General features: G+C 41.7%; 2 protein-coding genes across 14 annotated transcripts in view; both read left to right on the forward strand.

Annotated features, from left to right (window-relative positions):
• Octbeta2R (Octopamine beta2 receptor) overlaps positions 1-14543 on the forward strand; it is a 48926-nt gene extending 34383 nt beyond the window's left edge. Inside the window, exons 2-7 of the mRNA XM_018018073.2 lie at positions 484-3496; positions 7817-7915; positions 10639-10737; positions 10843-11201; positions 11370-11547; positions 11747-14543. Coding sequence (XP_017873562.1) covers positions 2841-3496; positions 7817-7915; positions 10639-10737; positions 10843-11201; positions 11370-11547; positions 11747-12068 — 1713 coding nt within the window. The 5' untranslated portion in view covers positions 484-2840 and the 3' untranslated portion in view covers positions 12069-14543. The remainder of the gene's footprint in view (positions 1-483; positions 3497-7816; positions 7916-10638; positions 10738-10842; positions 11202-11369; positions 11548-11746) is intronic.
• Positions 14544-17928: 3385 nt separating this feature from the next.
• Octbeta3R (Octopamine beta3 receptor) overlaps positions 17929-18463 on the forward strand; it is a 47043-nt gene continuing 46508 nt past the window's right edge. For 2 of the 13 annotated variants that reach the window (XM_089462096.1, XM_089462098.1), the window contains exon 1: positions 17938-18254. The gene's annotated coding sequence lies outside the window, so the exon portion shown is untranslated. Of the gene's footprint in view, positions 18462-18463 lie in introns of all 13 variants that reach the window. The other 11 variants (XM_089462110.1, XM_089462109.1, XM_089462093.1 and 8 more) reach the window with 11 other exon arrangements.

Below are 18463 nucleotides of genomic sequence, written 5' to 3' on the forward strand. Positions count from 1 at the left end.
ATTGTCAGTCAAGGGGGCTTCGCTCATGGATTTCCGCTAATAGCAAAAGCAATCAGCTTAGCTGCTTTTCGTCAATCGAAAGGTGAGGCGTGGCAGCCTCTGTTTGCTTATATCCACTTCTTCAATTTGAGTTCAAATTAATGGAAATTAGTTTGGCCACAAAAATTAATCAAACACCCACGGCTCGAGCCGCATGGCGAAAGGCGTCGCCCGTTGGGTGCAAAATTATAAATTTGAAAATTAATAAAAATATAAATTTAAAAGTGCCGCTGAGGCAGAGCGCTTTGATCACCGCTGTATATGTATTTATATATATGCCTATATATTTTTTGAAAATTATTATCCCCCTTTATTTTAAGTGTGTGCGTGTGTGTGTCGGGTTGGTTTTCGAATATTTATGCGCACTTAATTTATATTTTATAGAATTTAATATGAATTTATTTATATAACCTGTTCTGAATTTCTATTTCCATTTCATTGCAGTTGCTTGATTTGGACTTGCGCCAGGGCGTGGCGACATCGCCGACAGCAACGGCAGCAAGCGAATCTTTTTGGCAATATGCTGCGGCTCAATGCGAGCAACTTCCTTTGCTGACAGTTGCCTTAATTAACAGTATTTTGGCTGCCCTGTGCTAAAAGCCAGCCAGTAAAAAATCAAATACGAAAGTGCTCAAAAATGTGTCATGCAAACGAGTAAATCCAAAATGAAATAAACCTACGCAGCTGGGCGTCTAATTTAAAGCTCGTGGCCGCCAAAATGCGAGTGGCCAATTTGTTGTGTGCTACAACAACAACAACAACAACGACACGAACAGACTCATACAATAACATCAAAAAGGCGGCCACGTTGCCAGAGCTAAAAGCGTGTGCGAACATGAAAATAAAACATCACCAGGAAATTAATTCAGAAAAAAATTAGAGAATATTTTAAATAGAAATACATACAAAAACATACAAGAGTCGCATACAATTATAGCCTAGACTATATACATCTACATAAATATAGATAAAGTGACTAAAGGCAACAGAGCTCGAAACACAATAATAATAGCATTAGGATTTCATTTTGAGTTGTTTTATTTATTTATTTTTATTTTTATTTAGTTATTTTTTTTTTCAACTAAGTTGCTTGAATATTGCAAAGAGAGCATAGGAATGGGCAATGTGTAGAGCTAATGAAAATATCTTGGAGCGAGCAGCAAAAAGCATCAAGAGAGTGACATTCCTCGGCGCAGCTGTCGTCATATAAATCATTTGCAGCATACAGGGTGTTCGACAGGATGCGTGCGATATGAAAGCTAGCAATAGACTATAGCACTTATTTTGGTCAACTATTTAGTTATATTACGAAACAGAAATGCCTTGAGTGAGGCACCCTGTGTTTGTCAAAAACACGAAACGGCGCCAATTTCGCTTTGACTACTCAAAGATTGATCTTTGGCATAGAAATAAAAGTCGCAGGGAATGATAAGGAAAATAATATAAATACTATCTTATATCTCGTGTTAGTTGTTTAATGGGCACCCTGTATGGCCAATGCCACTCAAGCAAAAAACCAAATCCATTTCAAATAATATTTCTACGTCAGCGAATAAACAAATATTGACTAAAATCAATACAAATGTGATAGCAAATTGTACAGCATATACATATACATATAACAACTTAATTACGATACACAAAAAGCATAAAACAAGAGTAAAACAACAACAACGACAACAGCAATTATGAATAGCAAACGCATGAGTTTTTATGTATTTCCAACGTTTTTTTGGTTTCATGGCAGAACGGCGAAAGCGTGGAAACATTGTGAGTTGGTGCAGTATTTGTATGTAAATGTGAAAACCACTTGCACGAACAGTGCTGAAAATAGATTGAAGACAAGAAATGTTAAAAATAAATACAACAAATATTAAATCTAGTGGCAGTAGCCGCACTACCACAACCAGCGGCAGCGGCAGCGGCAGCAGCAGCTAAGCGACACGGTCGCCGTAGCAATCAAAAAGAAAAAAATAATATACACATATACATACACATATACATATACATATAGATATATATATGTATAAAAAGAAAAAGTAAAATAAATTTTAGAAAACGAAAGAACAAAAATGAACAGAATTAAAACGCAGTCGCTTGAAGCAAGCAAAAAACCAATCAGCGAGCAGAGGCTGCTACAACAACAAATAGAGTAAAATAAAAACAGAAGCCGCATAGCCAAAACGCGAGCGAGTCCAGCAACAGCGACGTCTCCATAATAATATTATCTTTAACAACAGCAACAACAACAACAACAACAAGTACTACAACAACAACAACGACAGTCGAGCTGAGTGGGCGTCGGCTAGCGTTGGCAAGGACAGCCACCAAGAGCGACACGAACGCTGAACGCTGAACGTTGGCGTTGACGTTGACGTTGACGTCTCCCTCGCCGTCTCCCTCGCCGTCTCTCTGTCGTCCCGCTGCCGTGTGCGTCGCCTTTGCCGTCGCACGGTCCGCGAATCAATTTCCGTTGCGGTGGCCGTTTCAGTTTTGATTTCAACGTCGCTAGCGCCACGCGTGTCGCGAATCCCTAATGGCGCAGCTGCTCGCCCAGCGAATTAACACAAGTGCAAGAGATTGAGACCAAGACCCAGACCGAGTGCGAGTGCGAGTTCGAGTTCGAGTTCGAATCCGTTTGAGAGGCTAGCGAAAGCGGGCCAAGAGCAGCCGCAACAGCTGCAAGTGAAACCAAGCAAAAAGCTACAAAAAGAATATTTGAGAAAGCGAGTGAAAGAGCTCCTGTCCGTGCCGTGCCTGTGACTGTGACTGTGACTGTGACTGTGTCTGTGTCTGTGTCTATGCTAAAGTCAAGTCAAATGCCAGCTAGTCCGTGTCTGGAGCTGGGCCATCTGCCCGCATTATCCAGCGCTGCGGCGACAACAACAACAACGATGCGACACAGAAGCAGCGCCACAAGGATACGCAAAAGACTTTGCCGCTGCAGTGGCCAGCGGCCAGAGATGCAACCAGAGCCAGCGGCACAGCTCGAGTCGCCACTGGCGACAGCAACAGCCACAGCAACTGGAACTGCAACTGCAACTGCAACCACAATACGACGCACCACAACGAGCCCAAGGAGCAGCCCCGGCCTCAGTCTGAGGCTGATCGGCGCCACGGCGGCGCTGACCACGGCTGCCGTGCTGCACACAACGAACGCGCTGACCGCCACGGCCGGCGCCCTCGATGCCGTCGCACTGCCGCTGCAAGGCACTGCCACGCCCCTGCCCGCCACACACGATCTGAATGCCACGCTGCTGAGCAGCACGTCCGGCGCGCTCTACAACGACAGCAGAGCCACGCTGGATGCAGGACTTGCCGCAGCCGAGGGGGCCGAGGATTGGTTCGACGATCTGATCTGGGTGCTCAAGGCATCCGTCATGCTGTTAATCATCATTGCGGCCATCTGCGGCAATCTGCTTGTTATTATTTCTGTGATGCGTGTTAGAAAATTAAGGTGCGTATACGCAATGTGCTCGGCACGCGCTGAGCCCAGCTCCGCTCCCATTCCGTTCTAATTATCTGTGAAAAGTAATTAGCGTTCCATTCCCTTTCTCTCTCTCTTTCTTTCTCTGTCTCTCTTTCACTCTGCGTTTTTCTTTTACTTGTTTTGTAATTGCGTAAAATTTACACAAAGCTGAGCTACCTCCGCCCTTCCCCTTGGAGCTGCCTTGATTGCCAATTTGCGCCCAGCCTCTGCCTCGCCCACTCGCCCCCTCGCCCGCACCTGCACACGCTGCCTTAACACTTTCTAATTATTCCGTTCTCTCTGCTCAATTTTTGTCTGCTTCGCATAAAATTCATGCACGTCCAAAAGTCGTTCCCCACGTCCGCCTCCGCATCCGCTCCGCCTCCGCCTCCCTTCTCTACCCCCATTTTTTCTGCCCGACATTTCACAAATTGTCTGCTTGTGCTTTATGCAGCCATTTGCTGTCCTTATTTATTTAGCTAATAATTAAGCAAGTCCCGACTAGCTTGCCCTGCCCCACTATGCACATCCATTTGCATTTCCCTCTCCTTCTCTGCCTCCAGCTGCCACGAATTAGATTCGAGTAACTGTGCTGAGTCCAGTGGAGCGGCACATAGTAACTGTATCAGCACAAATATTAATTAGCAGATTCACGTTTTTTGATTTGCACCATATCTGGCATTCAAGACAGCCAACTCATCTTTCATATGAAATGCCAAGTTAGATGTCTTTAACTGCATAAATGTTTTCTTATTGTATTATTTAATTAGCCCTTTTCGCCTGCTCAGAAACATTTCTTCATTATTATTTGTTCATTATTATCATTATCATTATTAATCAGGAGACTCGCGCTTTTCCATTAGAATATAGCTGGCATATAAGATGGCAAACTTTGTTTTTATGTACAGGGCTGTTCATATTCGATGGGTCCATCTAGGAACATTGCATGATTCGCCGGACCCATGTTTTTTTTTTTTTTTTTTTTTGTTTTTTGTTTTTTTTTTTCTTTTTTATCAAAGATGAACAGAATTTCTGTTGATGATAACATTTTAATTAGTTCAACTTTTAATTAGTTCAAGCAGATATGTTGACAGCACCATTTGAATATTATATCTCTGAAATAACCGCCTTGAGCCTGTGCAGCCTATTAGGGTTGCCAGATGGTCCTATTTAAGACCAACTTGTCCTGCTCTTTGCCTTTTATATTAGCTACATTGAACTATACAAAAGTTTTTTCATTAATTATTTACTCAATTTCCTCAATTTTCGCCTACTCATAAACATTTCTCTCATCAAGCACATCTTTTCAATAATTATAATGATCAAATTGATCTCTAGATTAAACAAACAGTCCGATCTGACAAGCAGAATAAAGCTAATGGATAATTCTCCTGCCTGATATGAACTGCATAAGCAATGAACGCATTCAACTGTTGTTTATAGTTTTCATTTGTTTTGGCTTTTCATAGCCGTGCATACAAATTGACGGCGAGCCCATCATTTGTGCCCAATGGCAAGCCAATAAACCTTCGCATTATCAATTTGCAACGGAAATAGAAATATGGCGACACACACACACGCACACTAAGACGCGCACACACACATGTGTGAGAATTGATACTTGTCAACATCTCAGCGAGACGACCTCGTTGGATGCGCTGTCAACTCATGGCACGGAGAATGGCGGCGTCGCCGTCCTTCGCTCAACATTTATCTAGAGAGACAGAGACAGAGGCAGCGACAGAGACAGGGACACTGACAGTAAGAGAGACAGAGTGCGCGACATTACCATAAAAAAGTTTTCTAGTGATAAATGATGGGTCGTCAGCTTGGCTCGGTTCGTTAATATTTTTAGTTATGCCTTAATAACTGGCAGGCAAATCAATTTAGCGCATCATAAAACCCACGGAGTCTCCCAGGCCAGGTCCGACGGGTGCACATAATCAAAGTTAACGTCGTCGCCTCGTCCTACGGGCGTGTAATCAAAAGTTGTACCTTACCCACCAAGATTTTGCCACACCACCTATTGGCACTATATTCTTCTCTCTCTCTCTCTCTCTTTCTCTCTGTCTCCTTTCTTTTATTCTTTTTTTTTTTTTTTTTTTGTTGCGCGCACGCTTTTCCTAATGCAAATTTCTTCGCTGTAATGAAAACTTTAAGTGGAGCTCGAAAAGGGACACTGAAAATGAGGCAAACAACTTTGGCATAGCGAAAGAATAACAAGAGGTCCAAACCAGCTGGCCATGGCAAGAGGTTGGCGTAATTAAGGTTGAACGTCGCTTAATTTCTCTCTCTCTCTTTCTCTCCCTCTCTCTCTCCCTCTCTCTCACGTTCCGCCTCGACTAATGAGCAGCATTTTATTTTTTAAGTGACTAGCTGCCAGAGTCTCAGTCGCTATCCCAAGGCCTAACTAATAATGTGCCGATGATAATGATGATGCTGATGATGATGCTGATGATGATGATGATGCTGAGGTTGCCTCGGTTTGTGTGTGAATTTAGTCAATGTTTGCCCAAGAGCATGTGCCGCTCTCGCATATAAATCCTACATCTCTCCCGAAAATAATTGCCAGTCAGGCGCAAAAGATTAGAAAAAATCCAAACGTGTGCCTGATAAATCGGCAGCTGCTGCTGCCCACAGGCTGCAAATCCATCTATTGTTCTATTTTTCCCAAATGGAACGCATGGATGCGGCGCTCCTTGAAACAATGCCACAAAGAATGGAATGTGGAACTGAAAAAAAAGAGAGAATATTGGATATAGCAGCAAGAATGAAAAAAAAAAAAAGGCAAAAAAATAATAAAGCGTGACAGTTAAACTTTTAAAAAATTCAACACAAAAAAAAAAAAAAAAAAAAAAAAAAAAAAAAAAAAAACACCATGCAGTCCACAAAATTGCGAGCGAAGAATTTGAATTCGATGGGTATATGCGACTAATAGATGCACAGCAAATGAATGTTTGTATAAATGCCACAAATATTTCAATAAATTCAACGGCAGAAATAGGAGTTGGATTAAATTAAATACGCAGGCAAACAAAAGTCCAAAAATTGCATAAAAGCAAATGCAAGCCTGTCATGCTCGCTGCTAATCGTTTTGCAGGGTATCACAGCAAAGCAAGTGACACCACAGACACAGAAGCCCCTCGACCAAAACTTTGGCAATTAAGGCGGCTTATGGTTTTTATGGCTGCATAAATTTTAAATTTTCTATACGACGCACAATAAAAACGCTTGCCGCGCTGTCTGAATTTATTTTCACATTTTTGCTCTCTTAAAGATGAGCCACGGCTCTGCACTGTGCGTCTCTGAGTGTGTGTGTGTGTGTGTGTGTGAGTGGCATCCAATATGTAGCATCCATTTGGCATTACATGGAGACTACTAATTAACGTCGCGGCGCCGCCTTCAGCTGAAGGATGCTTGGCAACTGCTTCCGGCTTCTAGCAGCGCCGGCCGCCAAAGTGTTTAAATGAGATTTTCTTTATTTTGCTAGCTGTTGGAAAATTTAATGCTGCTAGCAGCAGATTAAAGCGTGCGAGTGAGGCAGCAAGCAGCTAGAAAGAGAGAGAGAGGAAGAGAGAGAGAGTGCTGGCTAAATAATGGCAACGCATTTACAAAATGGCGGCTATTTGTTGCAATTAACGGCACAAACTACGGACCGTTATTCAGCAGCACTAGAGAATAGACAAAAGTCTCTGCTGCTGACAGCTGAGGAATAAACATTGGATTTGCATTAGAGCTCAATCATAATCAGAAACTGCTTTAGGCTGCATAAATTACGTATACGTCACGTAAACTGCTTAACAAGAATTGAATAGCTTCGATTATTCAACAGTTCCACATGCGGCATGCCACACGGCTCATTGCCAGTCACTCATTATGCAGTAAAGCTTAAATGTCGCATGCGAGAGGCAGTGGCCGGGAAAGCCTGGCTAAGCCAAAAGACCACATTTTCCATCACGCTGCCTGGCTTGTCTTTCAATTATGTCCCATGCTGGCAGCAGAATGCAGGCAGAAGTCATTTGCCGTCCCTCACAGAGACCCATTGGTACGGTAGCTGTTCGCCCCTCGGGGGCAATGGCACCCACACACACATACACCACAAGGATGTGCAAGGTGGAGAGCTGCAGCAAATACTGATTAGTCATCTAAGGATATGCCATATCGCACAGCCCGTTACAGCTATTGTTCATATTGTTATTGTTGTTGCTGCTTGGGCTGCTGTCATGATTTGTAATATCTGGTTTTATTTTCGTTTACTGATTGTGCTTTCACTCACTCACTCACTCTCTCCCTCTCTTCTCTTTGCAGAGTTATAACGAATTACTTTGTAGTTTCCTTAGCCATGGCTGATATAATGGTCGCTATTATGGCCATGACATTTAACTTTAGTGTGCAAGTAACTGGGCGGTAAGTACAACAAAAAAAACCATACAAACACACGCACACACACAAACATATAGATACATACATACAAGCATTACAACTGCAACTGAGCGCTGTGGCAACTAAAATGTCAGTCGACCGTAAAGGGGCGGCTGCAGCTGTGTTAGTGGGGGGTAGTGAAAGTGTCCGAGCAAACAACCAAACAAGTCCCTGAAAAATGAAGGCAACATTTGTTCTAGCTACGTGTGTGTGTGTGGGTGGGTGGCTTTGCATATGTGAATGTATGTGCGAATGCAAATGCACAAAGTCATCTCGCTTTGTGTTTCAGCTCATGTGCGTACGCCTCTGTTTGAGTATTAAAATGTGCGAATAAAAAACTACAAAATTCCCCTATATATATATATATACATATCTATAGTTTTGTATGTGACTTAAATACACGCTGCAAGCAAATTCTACAACAAATGAAATAAAAATGAATATATATACGTTTAGCTCTGGGAAGCAGCTATGAACATATATATACATACATATATATGCGTTTAAAATACATTTTATGGAATGAAAAGAAAAAAAAAAAACACAAAAATATAAAAGTTCATTGAAGCAAATCCTTTTTTAATGAAATACATTTAATTAAAAACTTGTAATTAAAATATGAAAAAGCGAGCTTTGTTTGAAGTTCAAGTAAATAAAAAGTTGTTAGAGAGCAGATCAAAATTTCGCTTGCAAAATATTTTTAAAACAAAAGTTAGCATGTATTTTATTTTTTAGTATATATAAACATTTAATCTATTATTACAAAGCATCTTTTAATTTTTTTATTTTTATTTTTTTTTTGTAACTTGCAATGCAAATTTTTAAAAATATATGTGTATATCAATTACTTTGTTGGAACTGTAAACAGTTGTTAGAGTCTAGGTCATAATCTCGTTAGTCTATTATTTGAAAGACAATTATAATAGTTCGTTCCCTTTTATTTATTTATTATCTTTATTATTTTTTGTGTTTTTTGTTTTGTTTTTTTTTTTTTTTTTTTTTTTTGTTTTGTTAATTGAAAAAGAAACGAAAATATTGTTTAAATTTAAAAATATTGTTTTATTATTTTATTATTGTTTTATTTTTTTATTATTATTTTATTTTATTATTAAGAGTACGTGAATATTATACAGGAAAAATTTTGAAAATAAAATAAATAAATAAATAAATCTGCTTAAAATAGTAATCGTAACAGATGAAATGTAAGTTTGTAACTTCCCTTAAAAATGCAATCTTCTCTCTCTTTTACACATTCAAGTGTCGCTAACGCCATCTCTTAGCTCAGTGTCTTCCAGTTGGTAAGGGTATGCATGCAGAGCAGAGAATGACGGCACACACAAACGCGCTCTTTCAACTGCTATTCTTGGGCACAGAAACCCGTCAGAGTGTGACATGGTCACATCCTTCACATAGCTGTCCATGTGTGTGTGCGTGTGTGTGCATGCTTGTGCAATTGTAATGCGATATGTGCATGTGATGCCAAGCGCACAGACATAGCCTAGTTAATTATGCACAGGCTGCAGCTCGACGACTTTAAGCTCGACTCGAGGCAAAGGATCAGCAAAAATGTTTGCAATGTCATCGCCAGCCACATCGCTTCATTGCTCCCACGAGAGTGCAGCGCATAATGTCGCAAGTTGCACTTTGCTTGGGCTGGCGCTGGCGCTGGCGCTGGCGCTGGGGCTGATGCTGGAGATCGGAGTTGGACGTGGAACTGGAATTGGGCCAGGCCTTTCGGAAAACTTTCGACCAGCCACTTGTCCACGAAAGTTGCATATAAATTGGCAGCTGAGCTCGTTACCAGCCAGAGCCCACTTGGCATTCATTAGCAATTTTACCTTCACTGGCGCTGGCTGCATAATTGACACTGGCCCGCGGCGCCGACGTCGCCATCGTTGCCGCGCCCCCTTCTGTGCGGGCCAGCTTAAGCGCCAATTCATGGCAGCGCATAACGGAACAATGCAAAAACAAAAACAAAAATGGGAAAATGGGAGGAAAAAAAGAAACTTGCAAAACGCTGAAAAGGCCAACACGAGCAGAGACACGCCTACGCCCACGCCCACACCTACGCCTATGCCTATGCCTACGCCTTCATTCCCCGATCCTGGCATTACTGCAGGCGTGCGCACACACAGTTTCTGAATAGTCAAAAAGTTTTTGAAACTGATGCCAAGCCGGTCGTCTGATAATAAATTTTCCTGCCCGTTGGCGAAACCAAGCAGAGAGAGAGAGAAGTAATGGGTCGGGTCGATTGGGGGACGATTAGGGCGGAGTAGGCGCGGCTCAGCAGGGACAACGGCGCGACTTTTAATGAGTTTTTCATGCAACCAGGTCGTTGGCGTGTAGAAGTCCTTCCCTCTGTGTGTGTGTGTGTGTGTGCGTGCCTACGGCAACATAACAGCCATTGTAGCTGGCCGAACAGTGCATTAAAGCAGCTCGGCCTGGCTGGCAAACTGTGCCAGTTCATGGGCAATGTCACCTGCCAGCCAGCCAAAACTAACAAGAGATGAAATCGATAAACACATAAATCAGACACGCTGATAAGACAGCCAGAGCATTTGGAGTTCGGCCAGGGAGCTTTAAACTTTTCGTAGCATACTTTGTGGGGCAAATATTTGCACATCGGACCGTTATTATATAATATTAAGTTAATAGCTTAATCACAGACCTGTCAACATTTCCATGTTTGTTTTCGCTCAAATATTCAGCTGGAACTTCAGCCCCTTCCTGTGCGACCTGTGGAACAGCTTGGACGTGTACTTCTCAACTGCAAGCATTTTGCATTTATGCTGCATATCAGTGGATAGGTACGTACTTCGCGGCAACGGCTGATGATGGTATATGTGTGTGTGAGGGCTCACTTGAAATACTAATAACCGTGGCACTCTGCTCCTGATCTGGTCTTTTTGCAGATACTATGCCATTGTGAAGCCGCTCAAGTATCCGATTAGCATGACAAAACGCGTGGTTGGCATTATGCTGCTGAACACATGGATATCGCCGGCGCTGCTCTCGTTCCTGCCCATCTTCATCGGCTGGTATACGACAGACAAGCACAAGGTATTCGTGAAGGAGCATCCCGAGCAGTGCTCGTTTGTGGTGAACACTTACTATGCCATCATATCGAGCTCGATTTCGTTCTGGATACCCTGCACCATAATGATTTTCACTTATCTGGCCATTTTCCGTGAGGCCAACCGGCAGGAGAAGCAGCTGATGATGCGCCATGGCAATGCGATGCTCATGCATCGCCCATCGATGCAGCCATCAGGTGAGAGCTGAGAGCCGAAGGCTTGAATTACCAATCGGCTGGATGAGCTGGGTAGCTGGCTAACAGAGTCACATACACACACATTCACACACACACACACACACACACACATGGTCGGGCTAGAGCTGATGCTAATCCCTGCGCATTTATCATGTCCCCTTTTGGCAGGCGAGGCGCTGAGCGGCTCGGGCTCATCGAAAACGTTGACACTGCATGAGGTCGAGCAGGAGCACACCCCGACAAAGGACAAACATTTAATCAAAATGAAGCGGGAGCACAAGGCCGCACGCACTCTGGGCATCATCATGGGCACCTTCATTCTCTGCTGGCTGCCATTCTTCGTGTGGTAAGTGAGCGATGCGACCCGCTGGCAGCCGGCTCAAGTGTAATTTATTTAACGTCGAGCATGCATAATTAAATATTACTCATACGCCACGGCGGCTCTTTGAGCTGTTGTCGTTGTTGGCGGCCTCTAAAAGAAAAGAGGCAAACATTTCGCATTTCTTTTGTTATGAATGTGGCTTGAATTGTTCGTGCATTCGCAGGTACACGCTCTCCATGACCTGCGACGCGTGCCAGGTGCCAGACATTGTGGTCTCGATACTCTTCTGGATTGGCTACTTCAACTCCACGCTCAATCCGCTGATCTACGCGTACTTCAATCGCGACTTCCGGGAGGCCTTCCGCAACACGCTGCTCTGCCTGTTCTGCAACTGGTGGAAGGACCGGCACATGCCGCTGGACATTGACATACGGCGCTCCAGCCTGCGCTACGATCAGCGCGCGAAGAGCGTCTACTCGGAGAGCTATCTCAATTCGAACACGCCCTCGCATCGCCGCCAGTCACAGATGGTGGACAACTTATAATACAGGGACGAGGCGCTGCTGACGCCCATTGCCCAGCAGCAGCAGCGGCTGGCGGCTGGCGCCGCGCCCGGTTCCCGGCTGGATAACCCCAGGCCCAAGCCCAGTCTGGGCAGCCTGTCGGCCGAGGATGTGCAGGAGATACAGATCGAGATACCCATGGAGTACATCAACAAATGGAACAAGAACAACAATGCAGCAGCCGCCACGGCCTCCAGTCATGTGTAAGAGACTGCCAGCAGCAGCAGCAGCAGCAGCAGCAGCAGCCACAGCAACAGCAACAACGACAACCACAGCAACCAAAGCCAGACAATGGCCCAGTTGCGTCAATCGAACAAATGCAATTATAATTTTCCATTAATTTTTAAAATTAATATGCTGCTTGCACTCGCCATGTAAATATTTAAGTCAACATCTACGGATTCACCCGTGTGCGAGGCGCGTTGTCTGTTCGCTTTCATTTCGTTTTTGCTACACTGATGGAGCTTCAATTTGGCTGAGAATGAGTAAAGAAGAGCATGAGTGATTTATTTATTATTTATAATTTTATTTGTTTGTGTAAATAGTTACTTTAAGTTAAGCGCAGGTTGTAAACACATTTCAAAGCCCGGCAAAAGCAAAGCAGAAGTAAAACGAAACTAAAACGCACGTTAAAACATCATACGAAACCGGCAATCAGAAACCTAAAGCTAAGCAGCAATATATATACTACATATGTCGTCATATAGGAGAGCAGAGGATGAGGCAACCAGGCAATAGAGAACAACAAACTAAATATAGTATATAAATATATATAGAGAGAGTTTAACTAATATTTAAACTGTGCCAATTAACCAAATGACAAGTTATAAACTAATTAGCTAAACATTGTATAGAGATCAAGTTGAACAAATTTATGGCACACAGAATGCAATTCAATTGAACAGAGAAGTTATACCCAAATATACATGCATACATACATACATACATATATGTAAGTACACATACTAAATATGCATAGAAATAAAATGTTATGTTATATATTATTGAACGACAATCGCATGCAATAAGAATGCTCAAAAAAAAGAAGAAAAAAAAAATATATATATATTATATAATAATAAAAGTAAATAGAGAAATTTCATAATTAAACGAATGCATAAATTAAATGGAAATTAACGAGTGTGGCAGTCAAAATCAAAAGTAATCTAGTGCAACTTAAAGCCCTACTATAAATAGATCAAGTATATACAACGATATCGCTAGTTAAATTCAATTCGACGTGTCAAGTGTTTCTATTCGATGCAAAGTGTTCAAAGTGTGAGTGTGTGTGTGTGTGTGTGTGTGTGTGTGTGTGTATTAATTGCGTTGCAGTTCCTGGAATAAAGTTGACTGTGTCGCCTGTAAGGGAAAGGCTTTTGCATTGCTTACAAAGTCAGCAACTTGATTCCAGCAACTGCGGCCCAAGCTCAACGTGGGACTGAACCGAAACCGAAACCGAATCTGGACTTCCGTAAAAGAAAAATAAAATAATAATAATAATAATAATAATAACTAAGAATATGAATTTCGATCAATGTGTTGACTTTAAAAAGAGCAGTTCGTATCGTTCGCTAAGCAAACGAAGGTCCTTTGTTAATATTACAAATAAAAAATAAATAAAATATCAGTTTGCCATTGTGTTTAGTTTTCTTCCTTTGAACTGTGTGCATTCAAATGCAACCCAAGAAGCTTTTTATTTTTAGAAAAAATAATAATAATGCAATAAGATAAACAACTTAAATATAATGAATGCGTAAAGGAAACAAATGCTAAAAGCCACGATTCTAGTCAGCCGATAGAAAGCAAAGCAAAGCAAAAATAAGTAAATAATAAAAGAGAAACAAGAAACAAAAGAAAACCACAAAAATGCAAGGCAAATCAATTATGAGGAGTGAAAGCTCTTTATGTTAATATTGTATAAAATGTCATTCGAATCTGATTTTCCTTATCGATGCACGAATGATGGAAGCAAACTCCAAAGAACTTGTTATATTTTTATAAACAAATCAATAGCTAAACTAATTTATATGTCTAACGATGTTTATATACCTAGTATATGTATATGTAACTGTACTTGTATTTGTATTTGTATTTATATTTGTATTTGTATTTGTATTTGTATTTGTATATGGATATTAACATGTAAAACGTGAGTGTTATTTATTTTTGTGCTTAACTACAGCATTGCTATGCCGAGATCTAGAGCTAAACCAACAGAAACTGAAACTGAAACTGAAACCGAAACCGAAACTAATACAGAAACAAACAGCCTCGAGGCGTTCAAACAGCAACAAAAACCAAAAAACCAAACCACAGAATCATAAGATATGATGTGAACTATTGTAAAAGCTATAACGAAATTATTGAAATTCAATTGGGCAAATTAAGTAATTTAACGAAACACAACAACAAAAGGCAAATATATGAGAATAAATATTTGAAAATACATATAATAAACGCTGTTCTTTGGCTGAATTGCGCGGTGGGGTCGGGCGGGGGTGGTTGGCAGTTGTCAAAGTTCGCGCCACGGCGCAACTGGAAAGTAACCAAGGCCAAGACGTTGGCCAGACGCCGCACTTCAAGTACATTAACGGCATATCACCAGGCACCGAAATAAAGCTGATTACGAGCGGCGACAGTTGTAAACTTCCAAATGGCAGCTGAGATCTCGACTCGGTTGACAGACGGCGAAATGCGTGGCAGTACAGCGGGGGTTCCCCTCGCACTGCCGCACGCGGCGTATGAGTGATTTTTATTTGGCATATAATTTAACCGGCGTCATGGCAACGAAGCCCGTCCCCTCCCACCACGCATAGAGGGCGGGCCACATTACTTGTGTTTTGTGTAATTTATCAGCTTATTGCGTCGCCAATAAGCGAAACGTTTCGACCGAATGAAGCAGCCAAAATGTGACATGGAATCAAATACTTAAATACTTTCAAACAGCAACCGTTGGCTGCTGGGTCAGAGTTCGCATTTCACGTTAAAAACTAAATTTATTTCCCCATACAGGTGCAGTCTGTCCCAACAAAAACTTTGCCCAACCTCCTGAGCCCAAGTGCCAAGTGGAAGAACTTTTATAAATATTTTTTTTTCTCATTTTTTGTTTTTGTTTCTGGCATCTTAAAAACTCATAAAACATCATATTGTAGCTATGCAAATGTGTGTAGTGTGTGTGCGTATGTGTGTGTGTATCGGAGCTATATTGGAAATGCCTAAGGAAATTATGTACCAAAAATAAACTTAAATATTTCCACGCAAAATACGCGTGAAGCGGGCACAGCTAGCCGAAACTTAGGCATACATACATATATTTATATATATATAGATAATTTATATATAAATATTATGAATATATATAGCTGAAATTAAATAAATGTTGAGCACAGAAACGATATTCATGCTGAGCATGCGGCATGGCTAATTTCGTCTACGAGATCCATCAATTTAATAAAAATTTAAGCATGTAAAAGTTTTTAGCGCTGCGCCGCTGCACACAGAGCGCAACAACAACAACAACGATAGCATATAGAAAAAAAAATGGACATCACGAATATGAGGGAAAATCAATGTACATTCATCAAAGTCAAAATTAAATCTTGTCACGTTTGACTTCTGCCACTTAACATGCCGTTCGAGTCAGAGTTGCCCAGCTGCCGTTGCCTCTGGTTGTCCCAGGCTGCCCTGGATATCTCTGGATGCCTCTGGGTGCATCGCCCACACTGGTGATCCATAATATCCGCCAGGCAATCATCGCTCATGAGATGCGCCAATTTGGCCATGACAAGTGACATTGACAACGTCGCCGCGTAGGTGTCAAAAGCCGAGCGCCATTTCCACGATGCCATTTCCAATACCAATATATATACATATATATGTATATATATATACCTATGCCCTGCTAATGGGCATAGCTATTTGATCAATCAATTTAACTACATTTCTCTTATTGATGAGCTTCTATTTACAAGGCAAGGAGAGATCTCTGATTGATGTAGACTTCAAATTGCATTAAAAATTTGTAATTTATATATCAGTAATCCATTTCTTTTTTTTAGTTAATGTTTCATAATGTATTTACGTTTTTAAGCGGTAAGCCTATTAACGGGAATTTCTTTATTGACAGCTAACTAAATAAGATTATATATAAAGCGCCTAAGTTGATGCAGATTAAGAGCTTGAAATATATATTTAGGGCAGCTTAGGATAGGCCTGTTGGATATCCTCTTAACTTGGGCTCTGGTACAAGGTCAAGGGCATATAGCTCTCATTCTGTATATTTATCATAAGTTATATCTAACTATTGAGTTATCTATATATGTATATAGATATTACTTTTGAAAATACTAAATTATTATTATTATTATTATTGTGGTAATTATAATAGAATTCACGTAAGATGACTTAGGTGATGTCTTTCAGCTACATTTATATTTATATATATTAATATTTTTATTTTTATCAATTTTAAACTCTCATACAAATGCTTCTCCACAAATTGGTGTATAGCCTAAGCTCTTGCTCAGAGGGAGAGTGAGAGAGACAGAGATAGAGACTGTGCAGTGAATTCAACAGACAATAAATCAATCACATATCAAGGGAATTTTAAATTGATTGATGATTTCGCTTGGATTGATACTAAAAGATTAAAAAAAAAATTAAGTAATAATAATACATAAATTAAAAAAAAAAAAAAAGGAAAGTAAGAACATATCGAAATAATATGATGCGATTGCTGTGGTTGATATGAGTATAATCTGGATCATGATTAGTTAAAGCTATTGGTATCATTAATAAAAACTATGAATACTAGCTTTACCTAAAATGTTATGGGCCTAGTCTAACTTCCCCACCAATGAAGCCTGTTAATTGTCAGAGCATTTAAGTTTTCAGCTTGTGAGACTGCTGACTAAATATTTAAATGCAAAAGATATGTCAAGCTGAACGGGGAAGCTGCATATTTTCAATCAGCGAGACAAACAGACAGAGAGAGAGAGAGAGAGAGAGAGATAGGGGGGGAATGGGTAGCTGGGACAGAGGATTGACAACTGTCGGTGACACGGGACTCTGGCGACAATCGAGAAATCAGATGTGTTGTCGTTTCATATATTTGCAGCTTTTTCATATTTTATGAAATTTTAATAACTTCCAGCGAGCGACATCAAGTTGCCCAAGCTGAAACATGTTGTGGCACCGACGCCGGCATGTTGCCATCAAGTGTTGCTCACGTCGTTGTTGTTGCTGTCGTATCTATGCTGCTTTTCCCTTCACCGATTGTTGTTGAGCCGCGCAAACATGGAATGAAACGGAACGTAACGCAGCGCAACGCAAACTCGAGCCAGCAATAACAAATCTTTTTTAGATTTACGCACACATTTGGGGTATGCCATCAAAATATTGTTATTACAAATGCAAATATTGACGCCCCGCACACCGATGGCGGCAAGGGGCAAGGGGCAAGCGGCATGCGGCATGCGGCAGTCTGACAGCAGCAGGCAACTGTGTATAGAAATGGATATGTAAATTCGCAAGTAGCATTGGCTCTGCCGCCGGCTGCCCTGGGCAAAAACTTGGCAACTTGATTATGCGGCTCGGCTCAGGGGAGACTCCAGTCGAAGCTCGACTCCACAGCAATCAAATTGGTATTTCTCTACAGATAAATTTATTAAAAGCAATGCATGAGACAGTTCGAGTTTCTACTTAAGAGTCCAACCTATTTCGTTTAGCTTCGCTCAGCTCAAGTCTTAACCCACTGAAACTTTGCTTTCTGCTCCCCTTTTGCATATGCTACGTTCGCATGCGACTCTGCGCCCATTTCAAATTCGCCATGCGCGCCAAACTGAGTGCGCCGACGCGCTCTCGTCGCCCCAATTCGCCGCATCTGCTGTTGTCTGTTTGACCGGCAAAGGATTTGGCCTGCCGTGGCCAGATTCAGTTGCTGTTCAGTATTCGAAGCAGGCACCAGCGACAGCGCAGCAGCAGCCCATGCGACGGCCCGTGGGTCAAATAAAAACAATAACATCGTCAGCATCATCAACATTATCATCAGCAACAGCAACAGCAGCGCAGTAGCAGCGCAGCAGCAGCAGCAACAATAATTGAAACCTGTGACCACTTGTCACACACGTTGCTACAAAAAGGGAACTAAAGTGGCACTGACAGTTGCCGGTACCGTTATCGTTGTTGCTGTTGCCGTTGTTGCTGTTGTCGATGTGAGTGTCGCCAGCGTCTAGCTCAAGTGCCACTTGAGCTTCAGGCGACAGGACATCGGCCATATATTAAACGCCAACATGTGCGTGCGTGTTTCGATTTTGGCCCGCAAAGCCCGCTAAACAACAAAAGCCCGATACAGAAGAAGTCTATCGTGAATTGTGTGC

The sequence above is a fragment of the Drosophila arizonae genome, chromosome 2 (assembly GCF_054131065.1).
Source record: "Drosophila arizonae isolate 15081-1271.41 chromosome 2, UAZ_ARI_1.0, whole genome shotgun sequence".
Taxonomy (NCBI): Eukaryota; Metazoa; Arthropoda; class Insecta; order Diptera; family Drosophilidae; genus Drosophila; species Drosophila arizonae.